The sequence below is a fragment of the Canis aureus genome, chromosome 1 (assembly GCF_053574225.1).
Source record: "Canis aureus isolate CA01 chromosome 1, VMU_Caureus_v.1.0, whole genome shotgun sequence".
NCBI lineage: Eukaryota > Metazoa > Chordata > Mammalia > Carnivora > Canidae > Canis > Canis aureus.
In genome coordinates, this window is record NC_135611.1 from 74284571 (window position 1) to 74303724 (window position 19154).

Genomic DNA, 19154 nt, shown 5'->3' on the forward strand with positions numbered 1-19154 from the left:
GCCTTGCAAAGCAGCAGTGGTCCAGAGGGCAGGACCAGGTCGGGGGCGGGGGTCAGCAGGCCCTGTGCTGCTCAGGGCCTGTGGGAAGGAGTGCTGCATCCCATGAGGCCGGTAGGAAACTTGCACTGGCTCCGGAGCCTCCCTCCTGCCTCTGGGACAGGAAGGTCTGTCTACAGCCACACTATCCAGAGTGGTGGCCACGAGCCGTGTGACCAGTGAACACTTGAAATGTGGCTATTGGGATGAAACTGGGTTTTAAATTTTTATGTCATTTTCAGTGATTTAGGATTGAGACTCCACTCTGTTATTGGTAGTGTCAAGTATCTACAACTTGAGTATATCCATCTACTTTTTAACTGTACATTTGATGAAACCTAAATTCAGATAAAGAATTCCTAGTGCAGACTTAACGTCTGGATTGAGATGTGCTCTGATTGTACGCACCAGATTTCAAAGACATAGTAGGAAAGAGAGAGTATAAAATATCTAATTCATAATTCTTTATGTTCATTATGTGTTGGCCTGATAATATCGTATAGCTGTTGGGCTAAATCAGATGTATTATTAAAATTAATAATACACCTGGTTTCGTTCTTGAAAATGTAGTTGCTAGAAAAATTACCTACGTGGCTTGCATTGTATTTGGACGGTGCTGGTCTAGATTCTCATTCTAAATCTGGCTCTAAGAATATGAGTAGGGGGATTTAGGGTCCTACAGAGTTAGGTGGGTCACTATTGCTGAGGCTCTGCAGAGCTCCCCTTTCCTTTGTGGCCTTGTGAGACTCATCTACATTGTGTCTACATTGTGAGTGTCAGTACTTCATCCCTTCTATTGCCAACTGTATTCCAGACCCATACTTGGTTTGATTATGGCGCTTTTTTTTTCTTTTAAAGATTTTATTTATTTATTTGAGAGCGAGTATGTGAGCTAGAGAGAAAGCACAAGCGGAGCAGGAGGGAGAGGGATGAGGGATAAGCAGGCCTCCCCTACCCCCTTCTGAGCAGGGAGCCTGATGCGGGGCTCCATCCCAGGACCCTGGGATCATGACCTGAGCTGAAGGCAAACACTTAACCCACTGAGCCACCCAGGCACCCTGGGACTTTAAGTGAGGTTTATTGAGGTGTAAGTTATACCTAATAAAGTGTGCCCTTTGTAGAGTTCTGTGTGTTTCAGCAAATGCACAGTCCCCTAGATGCCCACGTCATGACCAGACCCTGTCCCTCTAGGAAGTACCCCCCCCTCTCCAGCCTTTTGTCGCAGGTCCCCTGCCTTAGCCTCCAGCACCCACTGAGTGGTTCTGCATCCCTACAGTTTTAACCTTTTGAGTATATTCTAGAAATGCATGTGAGATGGAGCCGTGTTGCTGTGTGTTTTGGCATTTCATTGAGTCCTTCATTTTTATTTCATTTTATTTTCCCCCCAAGAGCCCTGTAGGCTTAGAGTTATGAGGGCAGACCTTGGGGTGCATGTTGAGAGCTGTGTCCCGGGCCCTGGTTGTGGCCTTCTGGCCCCTCTGCTGTCATCTCTTGGCAGCTTTTCTTTCCACCCAGCCTGACCCTTTGTCAGCAGCTGCTTTTTTCTGCAAGGCTTTTAGGACCTCAGAGGTCAGGGCAGCAGGACTGGGCTGATGAATCTCCTCCAGGGAAAACTGCTGTTTCCCAGCCTGGGGAATGGGGATTATTTAAGTGAGCACATCTGGGAATGCCTGGCATGGGTGGATGGGTGGTAGGAGGCGGCTGGCAGGTAGCCTGGTGGCCAGGGGTCTGCATGAGTGGCTGCTGCCCTGAGCAGGTGTGGAAATTGAATTGGTGTTTCACAAGCTGAAGGATAAGTCTGCTGAGGACCAGGGGACATGGTGGCTTGTGTGTCACCTTGTGGAACAGCTCGGGGTTCAAGATGTGTAAGAAACAGGTAATCAGAACCTTCTAAATCATTTTAAGGGTCAGAGGTCAAAAACGTGATTTAAGTGAGAGGTTTAGAGAAGAGTCAGGGTGCATATTCTGGTCAGATTGCTGATTTCCAGGGCTTCCCCTGCCCCAATTGTAGAATATTCTCATCCTTCTCTCCTTCCCTCCTTACTCGCCGGTGTGCCATTGCCCACTGTGTTCTGATGTGTCTGCTGTTGTCATGATGGCTATGCCCGCGACTTGCGTGATTCTGGGTCCTCCTCTTGGCTCAGACCAGTTAAAGGCCCTGCAGAAGAATTACGGCAAGCTGCAGCAGGATGTGTTCCAGTTCCAGAGGAACCAGACCAACCTGGAGCGGAAGTTCTCCTACGACCTGTAAGTGTGTCTTGGCCACCAGTGCACACCCCTCAGGGGCTGCTGTGTTCCAAGCCGTGGGAGCAGGCTGGTGGGGATGCGCTGTGCCCACCCCTCCCATCCTGGCATGTACAGGCTCTGCAGGAGGTGCAGTCTATCTAGGGGATGTGTCCTTTAGAAAAGTACACTTTATCATGTAAGTGTGAGCAGTGCCTCAGAAAGCCATGGAAAAGGACTAGCCAGTGGCTCATAATCCAGAATACACAGGAGGGTGGTGCTCTTCCCAGTAAATGACTTATCAACATCCTTTGTAAAGTTACCTTAAGTTTTAAAATGCAGGTGTGCTGGTTAAGTCAATAATCGAAAGCCTTTCCTAAAATGTCTCCTTGAAGTGCAACAGACCTGCCCCAAGTCCAGCTCCTGGACTGAAGGGCATTTTGGCATCATATCAGTGATTTATCTCTAGATGTTGGCACGTAGACACTGTTTCTTTGAGGCTTTTAGTGTCTTTCCAAATTTCTACAGTGAGAATGGAATGCTTTTATTTTTCAGCTTTATTGAAGTGTGATTGGTAAATCATTATATATGTTTAAGGTATAAAACACGAAGTTTTGATATGCATCTCCATTGTGGGATGACATCCCTGATCAAGCTAATTAACCATAATCTTTTTGCATGTGTGGTGAGAACACCTACAATCTCCCCTTCTAGCTCGGTCCCACATACAGAACGTTATTAGTAATTGAAGTCACCACGCCATTTGCTCCATCCTCAGCTAACAGTATGATTGTGTTCTTAGTGGATGACCCTACACATTTACTTTTGGGAATATTTTTATGACCAAAACAATAAACTCAAAAAGTTAGGTAAACCTAACTTTTTGGTAAGATAGTAAAAACTTTTAGGTAAGATAGTAAAAACCAACTTTTTTTTTTGAAGATTTTATTTACCTATTCATGAGAGACACAGAGAAAGAGAGAGGCAGAGTCACAGGCAGAGGGAGAAGCAGGCTCCATGAAAGAAGCCCAATGCAGGACTCTGTCCCAGGTCTCCAGGATCACATCCTGGGCTGAAGGTGGCACTAAACCGCTGGGCCACCGGGGCTGCCTGTAAAAACCAATTTAGAGAGTGGTGTAACTCGGGCACAGGGAGTCTGGGATTCAAAGGCAACCAGCCACCTATGAGCCCAGTCCTCCTTTCCATCTGCTGACTTCTTCCTCATCCGTGTCCAGGGTCGTACAAATTTTTCACATAATTGCCATCACTGGTAACATTTTTAAATCATTTTCCCCCACTTCCGTTATGTACGTAAAAGTCCATACTGTTCCAGAATGTTGTATCGTTAAAAATGGCTGGTTAATACTATGGAGGCACCACATTTAATTCATGATTTCCCTGTTTGGATATTGAGGTTACTTCTAAGTTTCAATTATTATAATTAGGCTGCTGTTAATTGTATGACTTTATGATTACTTTGGATTATTTTCTTCTAAAAAGGACTTAGGTTTAGTGTCATAAATCACCACGTTGCCTTCTACCTAAGTTTCCTCACCCCGCTGCCCTCCTTGGGATTCTGACGTCCTTCCAGAAAATTGTCTCTCTGTGACATCTTCCTGAACACTTTAAAAACAAATGCTACTAAAAACCAGGAAGCCCCAAATATATAAATATGCAGAGCACATGAACTAACAGTACGAGGGAAACATAATTAGAAAGTATGTATATGGAACCTTATTCAGCTCGGCCAGTGGTTCTCAATTTTGGGTGGTGATTTTGCTCCCAGGAGACCTTGGCTGCTGCTACCATCCTCCAGCGAGCAGGGCAGGCCCCATAATACAGCTGTATCTGCTCAAAGGCCAGTTGTGTTCAGTCGAGAACCCCTGAGCTAGGCTAGTAACCAGCGAGATGCATTCAGACAAAAATGAAGACCGCCTCAATCTCATTATCATTCTCCTTAGAAGATACTGTCACACTCATTTCCTTCCCATTCATTGAAATAGGATAAGCCATTAAGACCTCACTTGATAATGTTGCCCCAGAGATGATGACCTAGCTGGAAATCAACAGTCGGCCAGGCCCACTGATGGGAGAGCCGCTCTGCTCTCCGTGTTGGAGTGGACAGTGAACAGGATGGCCAGCTGTGCTGGACTCACTCTTCTCTTAGGAAGTTGATGGCTAGATTGAAACAACTTCCGGCTGACATCTGTACTGAAGTAATCCTGCCCAAAGTCTTGCATGTCTCCTGGGGATGAGGTTCATGAGATGTTGGAAGCTGGAAAGAGCTATTCTTACTTTGATTATAGACCCTTTTTGAGAATCTGACAAAAGATATGGACCCCTTGTTAGCAATATCTGCAGAATTGTGCATTCACATTGTGGGGAAAAGCATCTAAGGCATGTCCACACGTCCTCTGTTAAAGCACCCTGGCAGTCTAAACCTTTTATAGAAGGCAGCGCTGGGAGTGAAAGAGCTGACAGCAAGGCTAGGTTTCCTGATGCACAAGTTGGTGTTCGTTCTTCCTTATCAGCATCCTCACTTCTCACTCCGGCACCTGTGGCAGACAGCACTAAGCCACCACTCTAGCCCTGCCTTGCAGGCTTTCTCCAAAGCACTTAGGATTAGTTTCTCACCTGAACTGCTTGTCATCTCCATGCCATGAGAAAATAGTTTGCAAAAACTATTCCTGGAATAGAACACTCCTCTGATGATTAGCATCCTGGATGATTGGGTCACCCGCCTTCATAGATCCCTGTATGGCATACATTCCATTTATAGTATTCCAGCCATCAATTGCACCAGTTAGAATAACTCTGGCGCCTGTGTCCTGTGAGTGTCTATGCTTGAACTGAATGGTTACCATGTGCATGTAAACAGAAGCCCACCTGTGGCTCTTCAAGAAATCACACTGTCACTGTCCACATGATCTGTGTCCTGGAATTTGAGCTTCATTTTGAGGTGATTTCCGTACTGCTGTGGAGCTGGAATGTGGAAAGCTGTCCTTCACCCACAAGCCTGGGAAAGAGAGGCTCTTTGTACTTGATTTTGGCAGGGCTGAGAGCAGGTGAAAACAGTATACCTTACCTATTCGTAGGTTTGTGCAGGGTCAGGAATGGCTGTGCACCTGCCCATTTGCTAGTCCCGAGCTTCTGCAATACTGTCTGCTCACAGTTGGGCATGTCTGGTACTGTCAGGATATCCGCGTCTCTCATTTTCTCCTGTGGTTTAAGCTACTGTGTACGTGTCTACCCCCTGCGACTTGCATGTTCTTGACAGTTTTATTTAAATTAATTTTTTTTTGGTAAGTCTTCTCTTGATCTGAAAGCTGTCCAGGGTCTGAAGTCTGTCTGTTACTCTTTCTACAGTACCTGATGCCCTTCTCTGGGTGTGGTTCATTGAGACCCACTGAGTCCTTTGAACTGGAGGGCACATTATAGGAGTTACGGGCAGCAGGCACTCAGACCTGGTTCTGAAGGGCCTGTGACTCTGGGGAGGCAGCTGTGCTGTGGAGAGAGCCCCGTGCAAAGCCAGGAAACCCCAAGTCTGGCTTCCGGTTTCAGCCTGTCTCTCTCTCTGACCCGGGTCAGTGTTACACATACAGATCACCTCCAGCTTCATTATTTGCACAAGTGAGTGATTCTCCCAATTATTTTACAACCCTGACACACAAGATTTTAAGACTTTAAAATAAATTCTAGGCTGAAAGCTACGATGATGTCCCAGAATATCTTCGCTAAATGGGGGGCCCAGGCCTGATTAGATTCTCTGCTCCAGCAAAGGTTCTCTTAGACCAGCTGGGAGTCCTCCAGTTCATTTTTATTTTAGTTTTTTAAAATAAATCTTAAATTTTGGAAGAGTTTTAGGTTTACAAGAGTTCCTGTATACACGTTGATGTGTATTTACCTCACAGGTAATTCACTGATGTAGATACATCATTATTAACTAAGGTTCATGTTTTATCCATGTTTCCTCAGTTTTCCCTTAATGTCCTTTTTCTCTGCCAGGATCCCACATTACATCTGTTCATCAAGTTTTCTTAGAGTCCTCTTGGTTAAGACAGTTTCTCGGGCTTATTTTTTATGATCTTGATAGTTTCAAGGAGTATTGGTCAGGTGTTTTGTAGAATGGTTTCCAGTTGGGATTTATTGGGTGTTTTTTTCATGATTAAACTGGGGCAACACATTTCTGGGAGGAAGGCCACAGAGGTAAAGTGCAACTCTCATTACTTTGTGCCAAGGGTACATACTCTCTGAATGGGCGCTGTGGGTGTTAATCGTGATCGCCTTACTGAGGTAGGGTTTGTCCAGTTTTGTCACCATGAAGTTACTCTGTCATTTGTCCTCCATGCTGCAGTCTTAGGGAGGAAGTCCGTGTGTACAGCCTGCACCCAGAGACTGGGGAGTTGTGCTCCAATCCTGTAAGGGCAGAGTATCTGTATACACTGCTTGGAATTTCCCTGCACAGGAGAGCTGGGTCTTTGTACCTCTCTGTTTATATCAGTAGGGATTTAGGAATATTTATTCTATGCTTTGGGTTATAATCCAGTACTATTTAATTTTTTTTTTTGCTCCCGTTGCTCCAGCTTCTGTCCTATCCCCAGCTTTGTGCCCCCGCCCCCTTTTGAGCACTTTGTTATACATTCTGGCACTGGAAGATGCTCCAGGCTCTTCTGCATGTGCTCTTCCAATCCTAGGATCACCCAACCAACCATTTCTCTAAGGAGCTCTTTTTTAGATCTGGGTACTAGGTGTGTTTGTTGCTGCTGGGGTGTGGTGGTTTCTAGGTCTCGTCAGCTACAGAGGAAAGAGCCCTGTGTGTGCTAACCCGTGTGATATACAGACATTGATGACTATTTCTGTGTGTTTTCAGCTGTATTCGTACTAAACCAAGTGTAAGTTCATACTGGTGTCTCCAGTTCTAGTCGAAGTTAACATAACAGCATATACTTGCAGATGTTCTCAACTTGGGACAGTAGCAACTATTGATATTTTGTGGCTCAAAATATCTTTGAAACTGCTTGTGGCAAAGACTGGCCATTGCTTATCCAGATCCATCATTTTCTCCCCCCGTGTAATTCCTGCCTTTCCAACCCCTCCTAGCAGTTAATTATGGCCCAGTGACCAAGTTCTGGCCAGTGGGGAAAGGCAGTGGTAGTGCAGGACTGTAGGAAGGCTTCTGAAAGTGAAGACTGTTCACTGTACCCACTCTCCTTTACCTTTCCTCCTTGTTCTTTCCTGCTGCCTGGACTCACATAAGATGGCTGGACCACTGTAGCCATCTTGGATCATGAAGCTGGAAACCAGTGCTAGGATCATGAAACAGAAAGAAAACCTGTATCCCTGATGATTCAGAGCTGCTGCTGGATTGCCTACATCAGACGTTGATTTGTGGAAGAAGCAGACCGTTATCATTTGACCTTTGTTTTACCCAGCCAAACCTTATGCTAACTTACCATTTTTTGAAAGTGCCTTCAGCTACTACTTCTTAAACAGTCATTTTCATGAATCTTTTATTACCCAAAAAAAGACTTCTTAGGGAAGGTCATTTAAAATGGAATCCTAAAGAGTAGGAGGTAGAGAAGGGAGACTAGCACTTGTGAAAGAGAAACTCGGGGAGCTCAGAGTGGTCTGGTTGAGGCAGACTATCCTGAGGTCATGGAGGTGAGCGAACAAGAGCTGTATCTTGGGCATGGTTGTAAAGGTGATTGGTTATGTTGGCCCCACTGGGAACATCATCCTCTCCTTCCCAGATTCTGATGACATGGATGTTAGATATCTATCACAGTCATGGAGAATCCCCCAAGTGGGTTTGTTTTCTTTTTTTCCCCCAGTCTGTTTTCTCTGTTATTTTGATTGGGTAATGTTTGTGGTTCTGTTTTCTGGTTCAGAGTCTCGCCTCCCTTCTCTATTTGCACTCGTTCCTTAAGTTCTTTAATTTTGGTTATTGCATTTGTCAGTTTGAAAATTTACCCGTGGTTCTTCATGTTTTGTTTCTTTGCTGAGACATTTGTTTTAAGTGTGTTTGAATTGCTCACGGAAACATTTTTATGGTGGCTGTTTTGAAATGTTTTACCTTCTCTGTCATGTCGGTGTTGGAATTTACTGATGGTTTCTTTCCACTCAGTTTGAGATCTTCCCAGTGCTTGAGGTGACAGGTGATTTTCAGTTGAAACCTCTGGTTGGTGGTACAGGCTTATCTTCCTGTCAGGTGGGGGTGGAAACACAGGCTCCCCATGTGTTCTTGTGTCACACTGTGGTGGTCTATAGATCCCGGGCCCCTGGCCTCTTCAGATGATACCCACAAGTTCCAGGTGTTCTCATGGCACCTGTACTCTGTACCTGAACCCCTCGGGGTTGGTAATTCTCTAGGATGACTCACAGAACTCAGGGAAGTGCTATACTCACGACTACAGTTTTATTATAAAGGATGTATCTTGGTAGAGACTTGGTTTTAGGTCAGTTGTAGTTGACACAGCTCCTTTCCTGATGGAGTTGGGGTGCCACCTTTCTAGTACATTGATCTGTTCACCAACTGGGAAGCTTGCCAAGCCTCATCACCCAGAGGTTTTATCTGAGGTTTTATTACATAGGCACAATTGATTAAATCATTAGCCACATGATTGAACTCTATCTACTCTTCCCCTCCCCTGGAGGGTGGTGGTGGAGCTGAAAGTTCCAATCCTGTAATCATATGGGTTTGGTTCCTCTGGCCACCAGCCCCCATCCTAAGGCTTGGTGAGGCAGCGAGTAAACTCAGGTGTGGTCCCCAGGGCCTCCTTCCACTAACAGAAGACCCTCCCATTGCTCAGGAAATTCCAAGGACTTTAGGAGCTCTGTGCTAATTGCTGGGGACAAGAGCAAATGTGTGTGTGTGTGTGTGTGTGTGTGTATTATACTACAGGTTGTATTTTTAAAAATTATTTTTTCTAACCAATATTAAATTTACCTGTTTTAGAACAGTGTGGCAGTGTGGCATATTTGTAGTAAGTTTCAGTCAACTTTAGTTTTCTTGCCATTGAATAACTGAAACACATATTTTGCCCTACCTTAGGTGTCCATTTGAAATAAAGAGCTGGAACCAGGAAAAAGATGAGCTGTGTCTCATATTGACACAGTGGATTCCACAGTTACAGCAGGAAACACTTGCTATAGAAACGCATCCCTAAATATTTGTGTTTTCTTTTGCTTTCTTTCACCATAGGAGCCAGTGCATCAATCAGATGAAAGAGGTGAAGGAGCAGTGCGAGGAGCGAATAGAAGAAGTCACTAAAAAGGGAAACGAAGCTATTGCTTCCAGAAACCTAAGTGAAAAAAAGGACCAAAGCCAGCAGGTAATTCTGGGTTTTTGCTACCCAGGGTTCGAGAAGGCATCCCTCCTCTCTCTTCAGGCACTCTGTTCCCTTATCTGCTGATTTCCCTATCTCTGCTCTTGCTTATGGGTTTGGTTCCCTGAGACACAGCAGCCAGCCCAGGGGTGTTGCAGCTCTGACAGGGCCCTGTCCTTGAGTTCAGGGCTTTACCAGGGTTACTTCCTTTAAAGTCTGCAGCCACCCTGGGAGAGTATCACTGCTATTTTGAAGACCCTGACACCCATAAGGCCCCCGCCACCAGCTGGTCAGTGGTGGGGCTGATGAGCACCCACACTGGCAGAGTGTGTGACGCTTGGCCCATGAAGCTGCTGCTCAAAGCCTTCAGGAAATCTATGTGTTGGTTTTAAATATAGCAGTTTTATTGAGAGATAATTCACAGACCATACAGTTCGCCCATATAACAGTTACAATTCATTGGTTTTTAGTATATTCGCAAAGTTATGCTGCCATCATTACAATTTTAGAACATTTTCATTTCCCAAATAAACCCCATAACCGTTAGCTCTCCCATTCACTCCTAGAAAACCATTAATCTACTTTCTGTCTCTATAGATTTGCTTTGTCTGGACATTTCATATTAGTAGAATCATATACTATGTGGCCTTTTATGTCTGGATCCTTTTACTTAGTGTAATGCTTTCAGGGCTCATCCATGTGTTTGTATGTATAATTACTTCTTTCTTCTTTGTGGCTGGATAATGTGTGGATAGGCCACATTTTGTTGATTCATTTGTCAATTGATAGGTATTTGGGTTATTTCTAGTTTTAGGCTTATTATTATTATTTTAAAGGTTTTATTTATTTATTCATGAGAGACACAGAGAGAGAGAGAAGTAGAGACACAGGCAGAGGGAGAAGCAGGCTCCATGCCTGATGTGGGACTTGATCCCAGGTCTCTAGGATCAGGCCCTGGGCTGAAGGCGGCACTAAACTGCTGAGCCACTGGGGCTACCCTTAGGCTTATTATTAGTAATGCTGCTATGAACATTCATGTAGACATTTTTGTAGGGATGTAAGTTTTCATTTCTCTTAGGTATATACCTAAGAGTGGAATTGCTGGGCTCTATAGTAGCTCGATGTTTTATGAGAAACTGCCAGACCATTTTCAAAAAAGTGACCACACTCTTAGATTTTCGCCAGCAGTTTGAGGGTTCCAGTTTTTCCATGTCCTTGCCAACTCCTGTTATTATCTTTTTTCATTATAGCCATCCTCATGGATGTGGAGTCCTATCTCATTGTGGCTTGGATTTTCATTTCCATAATACTAATGTTGAGCATCTTTCCTGTGCTTTCTTGGCCATTTGTATATCTTTTCTGGAAAAACGTCTATTCAAATTCTTTGTCCACTTTTAAATTGGGTTATTTTATAATTGAGTTAGAGTTCTTTATATATTCATATGTATATGTAAAGTTAATAGATACATGATTTCTACATATTTTTTTCCCATTCTCTGAGTTGTTTTTTTACTTTCTTCATGGTGTTCATTGAAACATAGAAGTTTTTAATTTTGATGAAGTCCAGTTTGTTATTCTGTTATTTGTTCCTTTGGTATCATAATTTAAAACACTTTGCTTACTCCAAGGTTATGAAGATTTATATTTTCTTCTAAGAGTTTTCTATTTCTTAGCTCTTACAGTTAGTCCTATGATCCATTTTGAGTTCATTTTTTATATCTGGTGTGAAGTAAGTGTCCAAATTCATTCTTTTGCATGTGTATATCATCTCTTGGCACCTTTTTTTGAAAACAAAACGAAACAACGATTCTTTCTTCCACTGAATTATTTTGGCACCTATGTCAAAAATCAGTTTATTGTAAATATGAGGGTTTATGTGTGGACTCTCAGTTCTGTTCCATTGGTCTGTGTGTCCCTTATGTCACTACCATACATACAGCCTTGATTACTGTACCTGTAGCTTTGTAGTGAGCTTTGAATTCAGGGAGTGTAAATCCTCCAACATTGTTTTTTTGTTTGAAATTTAAGATTTATTTATCTTAGAGCATGCATGTGGGAGGGGCAGAGGGAGAGAGAATCTCAAGTAGGTTGCCCACTGAGCACAGAGCCAGAGGCAGGGCCATCTCCTGACCCTGAGATCATGACCTGAGCTGAAACCAGGAGGTAGACACTTAACTGACTAAGCCACCCAGGCATCTCTTCCCTTCTGTTCTTAATTGATGAGTGTTTTTATCAAGAGGTGTTGGATTTTTTTAAATTCTTTCTTTTTCTCCATCTACTGAGATGATCATGTAGTTTTTGTCCTATGCTATTTATACAGTATTACACTAACTGATTTTTGGATGTTTCACTTTGCATACATGGGATTTAGCCCACTTGGTCATGGCATAAAATACTTTTATATGTTGCTAGATTTGTTTTGCTATTATTTTGTTGGGGATTTTGGTGTCTATATTCATAACAGATACAGTCTGTAGTTTTCTTATAGTGTCTTTGGCTTTGATATCAGGTAATATTGGGCTCATACATAGAATGAGGCATAATCTTTTCTCGTTCTTTGGGAAAAGTTTGTGAATATCTGGTATTGATTCTTTAAATGTTTGGTGGGATTCATTAGTGAAGACATCTGGGCTTAGGCTTTTCTTTGGGGGAAGTTTTAAAATTAATAATTCAGTCTGTCTATTCACATTTTCTATTTTTTTAAAAAATTATTTATTTGAGATAGTGGAGGGGAGGGGCAGAGGGAGAGAATCTCCAAGTACATTCCTGGCTGAGCACAGAGCCCAATTCAGGGCTTGATCTCCTGGCCCATGAGATAATGACCTGAACTGAAACCAAGCATCAGACACAACCAACTAAGCCACCTAGGTGCCCCTCAGATTTTCTATTTCTTGAGTCAGTTTGGGTAATTTGTATTGTTCTGGGAACTTGCCCAGTGTCCTCTAGGTTATCAAAGTTGACATACAGTTATTCAGGGTATTTTTTATTTTATTTTATTTATTTGATAGAGGGAATGAGAGAAAGCAAAAGCAGAGGGAGCAGCAGGAGAGGGAGAAGCAGGCTTCCCAGTGAGCAGGAAGCCAGAAGAGGGATTGATCTTGTGACCCTGGGATCATGGGTCAAAGCAGATGCTTAACCAACTGAGCCACCCAGGTGCCCAGGTGGTATTTCTCTTTAATAGTTTTGTTTGTGTAAGGTCAGTGGTGGTCTGTTATTTTAGTAAGTTGATTTTTCTCTTTTTCTTGGTAATGGTTTGTCTTTTTAAGCTAGGTAATGGTTTGTCAATTTTGTTCAACTTTTCCAAGAACTCACTTTGATTTCATTGGTGTTTGCTGTTTTCTACTCTGTAGAAAACAGAATTAATTCCTGCTCCAGCATTTATTATGTCCTTTGCTTTAGGTTTAGTTTGCTCTTCTTTTTCCAGTATCTTAAGGTGGAAGATTGGTTACTGAATTGAGATCTTTCTATTTTCCTTAATACAGACCTGCAGATTTCCCACTAAGCGCTGCTCTAGCAGCCTCCCATAAGTTTGGTATGTTGTGTATTTGTTTCAGTTTTTCTCAGGATACTGTTATTTGCCTTGTGTGTTCTTTGACCCACTGGTTTATTAAGAGTGTGTTGCCTAATTTCCACGTTTGTGAATTTCTCAAATTTTATTGTCACTGATAACTTCATTCCATTGTGATTGACATCATACAAAGTATGTTCAATTCTTTCAGATTTTTTGGAGCTTGTTTCATTGCCTAGCATCTGTCCTGGAGGATGTTCTATGTGGATTTGAAGATTGTATTTTGCTCTTGTTGGGTTCACTGTTCCATAGAAGTAGTCTAGTCTGGTTGGTTTAGTGTTCAGGTCTTCCTTGTCCTTGTTGATCAGACAGTGGAAGCCTACTTGTTAATCAATTACTGAAAGTACTTTCTGAGAGATCTTAACCTTAGCACTTTGGATTTATGCCAGGTGGTCGGGCACAATTGGAGCATATCATGGCATTTCTCTGTGTTTGGGTGTTTTGTCAGAAGGACATCCATTGCATTGCTTCGGTTTACTGTGAGGTTTAAAGTCACAGAGCCCCTAGCTGTCGTGTGCTCCTGTTTTAGCTCCGAGCCCCCAGTGAGCCTCAGCCCAGGCCACAGGAAGCAGACCTGCCCCAGGCAGAGGTACCACAAGTGAAAGGAAATGTGCCCAGCGATGGGGAGCCCCAGACACCAGCCCCCAGTTTGGAGGTGGCTTTGGAGTTGAAGAGACAAGGTGAGAAAGGTAAGTGAAGCCTGGTAATTACACATTTAAGCCCTTGAAGACAAAGCTCATTCAAATAAATACATAGTGGCAGTTCGTGTCCAACATATGTGTATACAGCCTCATGCAAGAGTGTCCCTGCAGATGGCAGTTGGTGACTTGGGTTTGGGCTGCAGGAAGCAGGTCTCTCTGAGTACCTGGAATTGAGGCCCCAGGGCTTTTCCTTGTCTTACTGACATCTCATCCTTGTAAACCCAGTACCTTGTTCTTTGACAGCTGTGTAAAGAAAGATCCAGGCTATTCCATGTTGAGGACATCATTAGAAATGTGGGATTATGGGGATGTGGCTGAGACCTGAGCAGCTGTCATGGGAAGGGGTGGTGGTGGTGGTGGCTGCTGTGTCCCTGTGGAGTGACTCCTTGGTGGACTGGCATGCCCTGCTCCCAGGTACTTGTCTCAGAGTACCTGGTTAGATGATGGTTAAATTGATGATGGTTAGATGACTTCAGCTTGTAGTTTGTTGCTGTAATCAAGATAACTTGTCCAGGTTTTTTTCCTAAATTACTTCTGTCTTCTTCATGGCTCTGAAGATGAGCTGCAGGTAGAGAGAAGCCTGTAGTCTTTGCAGACTCATAGAATAAGTTTCGTAGTTGCTCCTCCATCCACAGCCCTTGGGAAGGTTCTGGGAGTTGAGTGGTAAGAGGGTTTTTGTTTTACATAAACTAAATGCCAGTGGTGTGTTCTCTGCACAGGGGAAACCAACGAGATTCAGGTCACCAGTGAGGAGGAGCCTCAGAGGGACAGCCTGGGGCTGCCCCCAGAGCCAGGCCGAGAGCAGGCTGTAGAGGAAGACAGACCTGTGGGTGGAAGAGGCATTGGAGAAGCTGGAGCAGTTGGCCAGACCCCACGGGTGCCAGCAGTGATACTGGCCAGCCAAGAAAATCAGGACACAGAGGACCTTGAGCGGGACCAGCTTGTCATCCCTGATGGGCAAGAGGAGGAAGAGCAGGATGTTGATGAGGAAGGTAGGTTAGCTGCTCCATGGGCTTCCGCTGACTCTGCCACTCTTCTCCCGATACTAGGAAATCCCATGAAGGGCCCAGTTTGCCATTTGGTGGTGGTGGTTTGTTGAATATCTGTTACTGAGTAGGAGGCAGGAGGGAAGAGCAGTGTGCTCACCAGCAGTTGGAGGTGTCAGAAATAATATTCACAGCAACTTGGTGGTTGGGTGGTGGGGCTTCAAGGTGGAAGGCCTTGAAGTGGGTGCTTAGCATCAAGTGAATGTAGCCCCTGCACTGGACCATGTGGCTTGCCTGTGTGTCTACATCCTTATATGGATGGTGTCACGACCAGTGCCCAGTGAAGGGAGGGATGGATGGATGATTGGGTAGATGGAGTTTCATGCATATTTGAGCATGGCAGAGAAGTGACATGTGAATCCTACCTTGCTGGTTTGGTGGACTTTTCTTTAAAGATACAGGAAAGTGGGGACACCAACATCAACACAATATTCGGGGATGTATCTGGGTCCCTAAAGGATGTGGAAGACTTTATTCCTAGCCAAGCCAGGAACGCTTAGGAAGGGAAGAAGATACCTGTGCTTTGGGACGAGCCATTAACAAGAGGGGGGAATGTACTTATTTGTGGAAATTACCCTGATTCCATATAGATCTCATTTGCACTCAAGCTTCTCTTCCTGAAGAATGTGTTCTTACAAGGTTCCATTTAAAGAATTAAAGAAAAAGAAAAGGCCAACTCAGGTGGCAGATCCAGTGGCGTGCAGGTTTTAGATTGGCCACAAAGGGTAACATCTGAATATTGGTTTGAGATCCCGCAGGATACACACCAACCTGGTGCAGCTGTAGTGACAGGATTTGCAGAATGAAGTGGCAGGGCACAGGGGCATGTGCTTTGCTTCCCTTCAGGCAGTGAGTGCAGAGAGGTGTAACTAGAGCCAAATCAAATCTCCCAGACATGCTTTTTAGAAAAAGATTTTTTTTAAAGATTTTATTTATTTATTCATGAAAGACACAGAGAGAGGCAGAGACATAGGCAGAGGGAGAAGCAGGGAGCCCGATGTGGGACTCGATTCCAGGTCCCCAGGATCACAACCTGAGCTGAAGGCAGATGCTCAACCACTGAGCCACCCAGGCATCCCAAGATTTTATCTATCTATATGAAACCGTATGTCTCTTGAATGCCTTTTGTCCTGATCTTCTTTTCTGCAGGGCTGAATGTGGTGGTGAATGATCTGATTCTGTAGGGATGATGGAAAATCCATTGGTACCCAGTAGCCGCTCTATTTCTTTCCATCAGAGCCACAAACCAACCATTCTGAGGAGGTGCCATCATTAACTAGAAACCTGTTGTTTCCAGCAGTAGTGGCACCTCCTTTTAACCTGGAGTTGGTCTCTTTTTAAAAACCCAGGAATTGGGTTTATTATTTTTTTAATATTTTATTTATTCATGAGAGATGCAGAGACACAGGCAGAGGGAGAAGCAGGCTCTCTGCGGGGAGCCCGATGCGGGACTCGATCCCAGAACACCAGGATCACAACCTGAGCTGAAGGCAGACGCTCAACCACTGAGCCACCCAGGTTCCCCGGAATTTGGGTTTAATTAGCTCATTTCCCGTTTCAGCCCAGAATACAGCCCTGTATTGAGGGCCATGGTTTCTATGGACTCAGAGTTGAAGTGGGGGGCAGACATAAGTGGAGAACTCACACCTGCTGTTCATTCTGGCAGCAGGCACACCAGTTCCTGCGGTTCCCCGAGATGCTGCAGGAGACCTGATTGTTAAGCCATGACTGGAAAAACCCCAGTTCCTGGGTTCTTTAACTCCTGTGGCCTCAAGAGAGTAATGTGGGCTGTGTTCTCTGTGTTCATTTTACAGGGAGACACCAACAAAAGCTGGGGGGAGAGGAGGACTACAACATGGATGAAAATGAGGCAGAATCGGAGACGGACAAGCAGGCAGCCCTTGCAGGGAACGACAGAAACCTCAATGGTAAGAGGTGTGCCGCAGGTGATGGGCTTGCCTTACTTTACACTTTGTGGTCTTTTGTTCACTTTAGCTAAATACTGAATCCCAACACTAACATTGTAAGTCATCCACCATTGGAGGGCATGTCCCCCATCCTGACCTTTCTCAGCAGCATTTTCTTGCTTTTCTTTATGGGCTTTTCACTCAGGTGGGCATCCCTGGACCCCAGAATTTAGTTTTGCCCATTTTCTTAAAACTGACTGCTCTTTAAGCTTCTCTTAATCAGCAGGTTCTCCTTCCATTCCTTTTCTCCATTACCCTGGAGTTTCCCACCATCTGTAGAGTGCTGCTTGTATATTTATACTGCTGTTTAGTATATTCTTCTTTCCCGTCTACTTCCCCCATATTGGCAGCCGATATCCAGATGCTTGGTAAGACAGCTTTGGGCTCAGGCCCTTGGTAAAGTGGGAGGTGGTGGTGTGTTCTTTCACCAGGAGGCAAGGAATGCCTTTCTTTTTGTGATATAAGTACCAATTGATGTTCAGTGCCTTTGTTATTCATTGGTGGTATTCTAGTTCAGCCTTTTGTATTCTGTTATTGAGATATTTTTTATAAATAGGCAAGTCAGTGGTTTTATCACATAACACAGGATAAAAATGCTTGATTCTCTTTACCCATCTTCATAATAACAGATTATTTCCCGGTCATTCTCTGAAGGTAGTATATAAAGTATAAACTCAGTGGATTTAAACTTATTTGATGGGTTTCACTCGATTGTACTTATTATCCTTTTTTGGAGTTCAAGTTATCCCATCTTCTTCAGCCAGTGGAGCCTTCCCCACTTTAATCTGAACCTTCAGTTCCTTTTCTCCTGGCCCTGTCCTCAGCCACGGCTCTTCTCCCTACTCAGCTGTTTTCCTTTGTTTTGTTCGGTGGGTCTGTCTGGGAAGGAGCTTCAGAAAGGAGCCTTGGTAGATGAGTTTCAGAAGTTCCTAGGGCTCAGCCTCCCGTGGCCCCTCAGTCCTTACCATAGCCACTTTGCACTCTGCAGTTTGTTCACTGGCCCAGGTACTTTCTGGTGTAAACCCACTGGCTGTTTGGAGTTTTTCTGTTCTAATCTTAGGCCCATTGGGTGCTCCATTGCTCCTGTTCTTTCTATATGCTGCTAGCATACAGGCACTGTCCATCGTTTTTGTGTCTGCTTCTGTTTCAGGGTCTGCAGGATTCCTTGTCATCTACTCTTGTGAAATGTCTCTGATATTTTTCAATGTAGTTGCCTTATGAAGGGACCCTGAAATTAAAAAACTATGCCACTGCTGCCACCACTTTTCCAGGACCATCAGGTTTTTATGATTTACATTTAGATATCTGATTCACCTGATTAATTTCAAATGTATTCAGGTAGTGTGGCACAAGGTTGGGTCCAATTTTCTTTTTCCTAAGGGCTGTCCAATTGCCCCAACACCAGCTCAGGGCCTCTGATTTGAGGTGCTACCGAATAGATTTCCGTACATACCTAGGTCTACTTTTGGTTTCCCTGCTGACTCACGCTGTACCACACTGTTCTAAGTATAACAGCTTTCCCTCACTGCTCTTTTTTCAATATCTGACAAGGCTACTCCTTCTGGATGATCTTGGCCAAGATCTGTTTGAATAATGCTTCTTCCCAATTTGATTCCTTCTTTAACTCAGATCAGAAATGTTAGATCTTACCATTCTCTTCAGGTCTCTTACCCTCTTTTTTATATTATTCATTTCTGCCTCCCTGATCTGCATTCAGAATGATTTCCTCAGACATAGCTTGTAGTTCACCAATTTTTCCTTTAGCTATGCCTTATCTGTTCTTTAATTCATGGTTTTAGTTTTTTCATTTCTAAACTTTGTACTTATTCTTTGCTCTTTGTTTACAAACATCTTTGAGTTCATTAACTGTATCAGACTTTTGCTTCTTTAAGTGTATCAGGCATTATTCCATGTCTTCCAATTCCAGTGCCTGGAAACCTTGGGGTATTTCATCAGATTGCCCTTAGGATACCTTCTTTCCTTGTGTTTTGTGCTTTTTAACTGTCTCCTAGAAGCCCCTAGGGGCATCAGAGTAGTACTGCACTAGAGAGATCCTTTGCTTCAGTCAGCCTCTCAAGGGCACTCACTACAACATCACCACCTCTTTAAGAACGTAAATTCTTTTTTCTTTTTTTTTTAATCACACAGGAAATGTGAGTTCAAACTGTATACTTGCACCTCCTCCCCAGTCTAACCACTAGGTGTTCATGCTGTCCCATCTTCCCTGCAGACTTTCCATTACCATTCATTCAGCTTTATATAGGAATCCCCTTCTGGACTTACCACCC

At 44.0% G+C, this 19154-nt stretch overlaps 1 protein-coding gene across 7 annotated transcripts in view; it reads left to right on the top strand.

Moving 5' to 3' along the window:
* Window positions 1-19154, top strand: part of GOLM1 (golgi membrane protein 1) — a 69149-nt gene that overhangs the window by 29612 nt on the left and 20383 nt on the right. For all 7 annotated transcript variants that reach the window (XM_077904882.1, XM_077904884.1, XM_077904891.1 and 4 more), the window contains 5 exons: window positions 2181-2283; window positions 9461-9590; window positions 13682-13841; window positions 14573-14845; window positions 16714-16827. In XM_077904882.1, the coding sequence (XP_077761008.1) occupies window positions 2181-2283; window positions 9461-9590; window positions 13682-13841; window positions 14573-14845; window positions 16714-16827 (780 nt within the window). The remainder of the gene's footprint in view (window positions 1-2180; window positions 2284-9460; window positions 9591-13681; window positions 13842-14572; window positions 14846-16713; window positions 16828-19154) is intronic.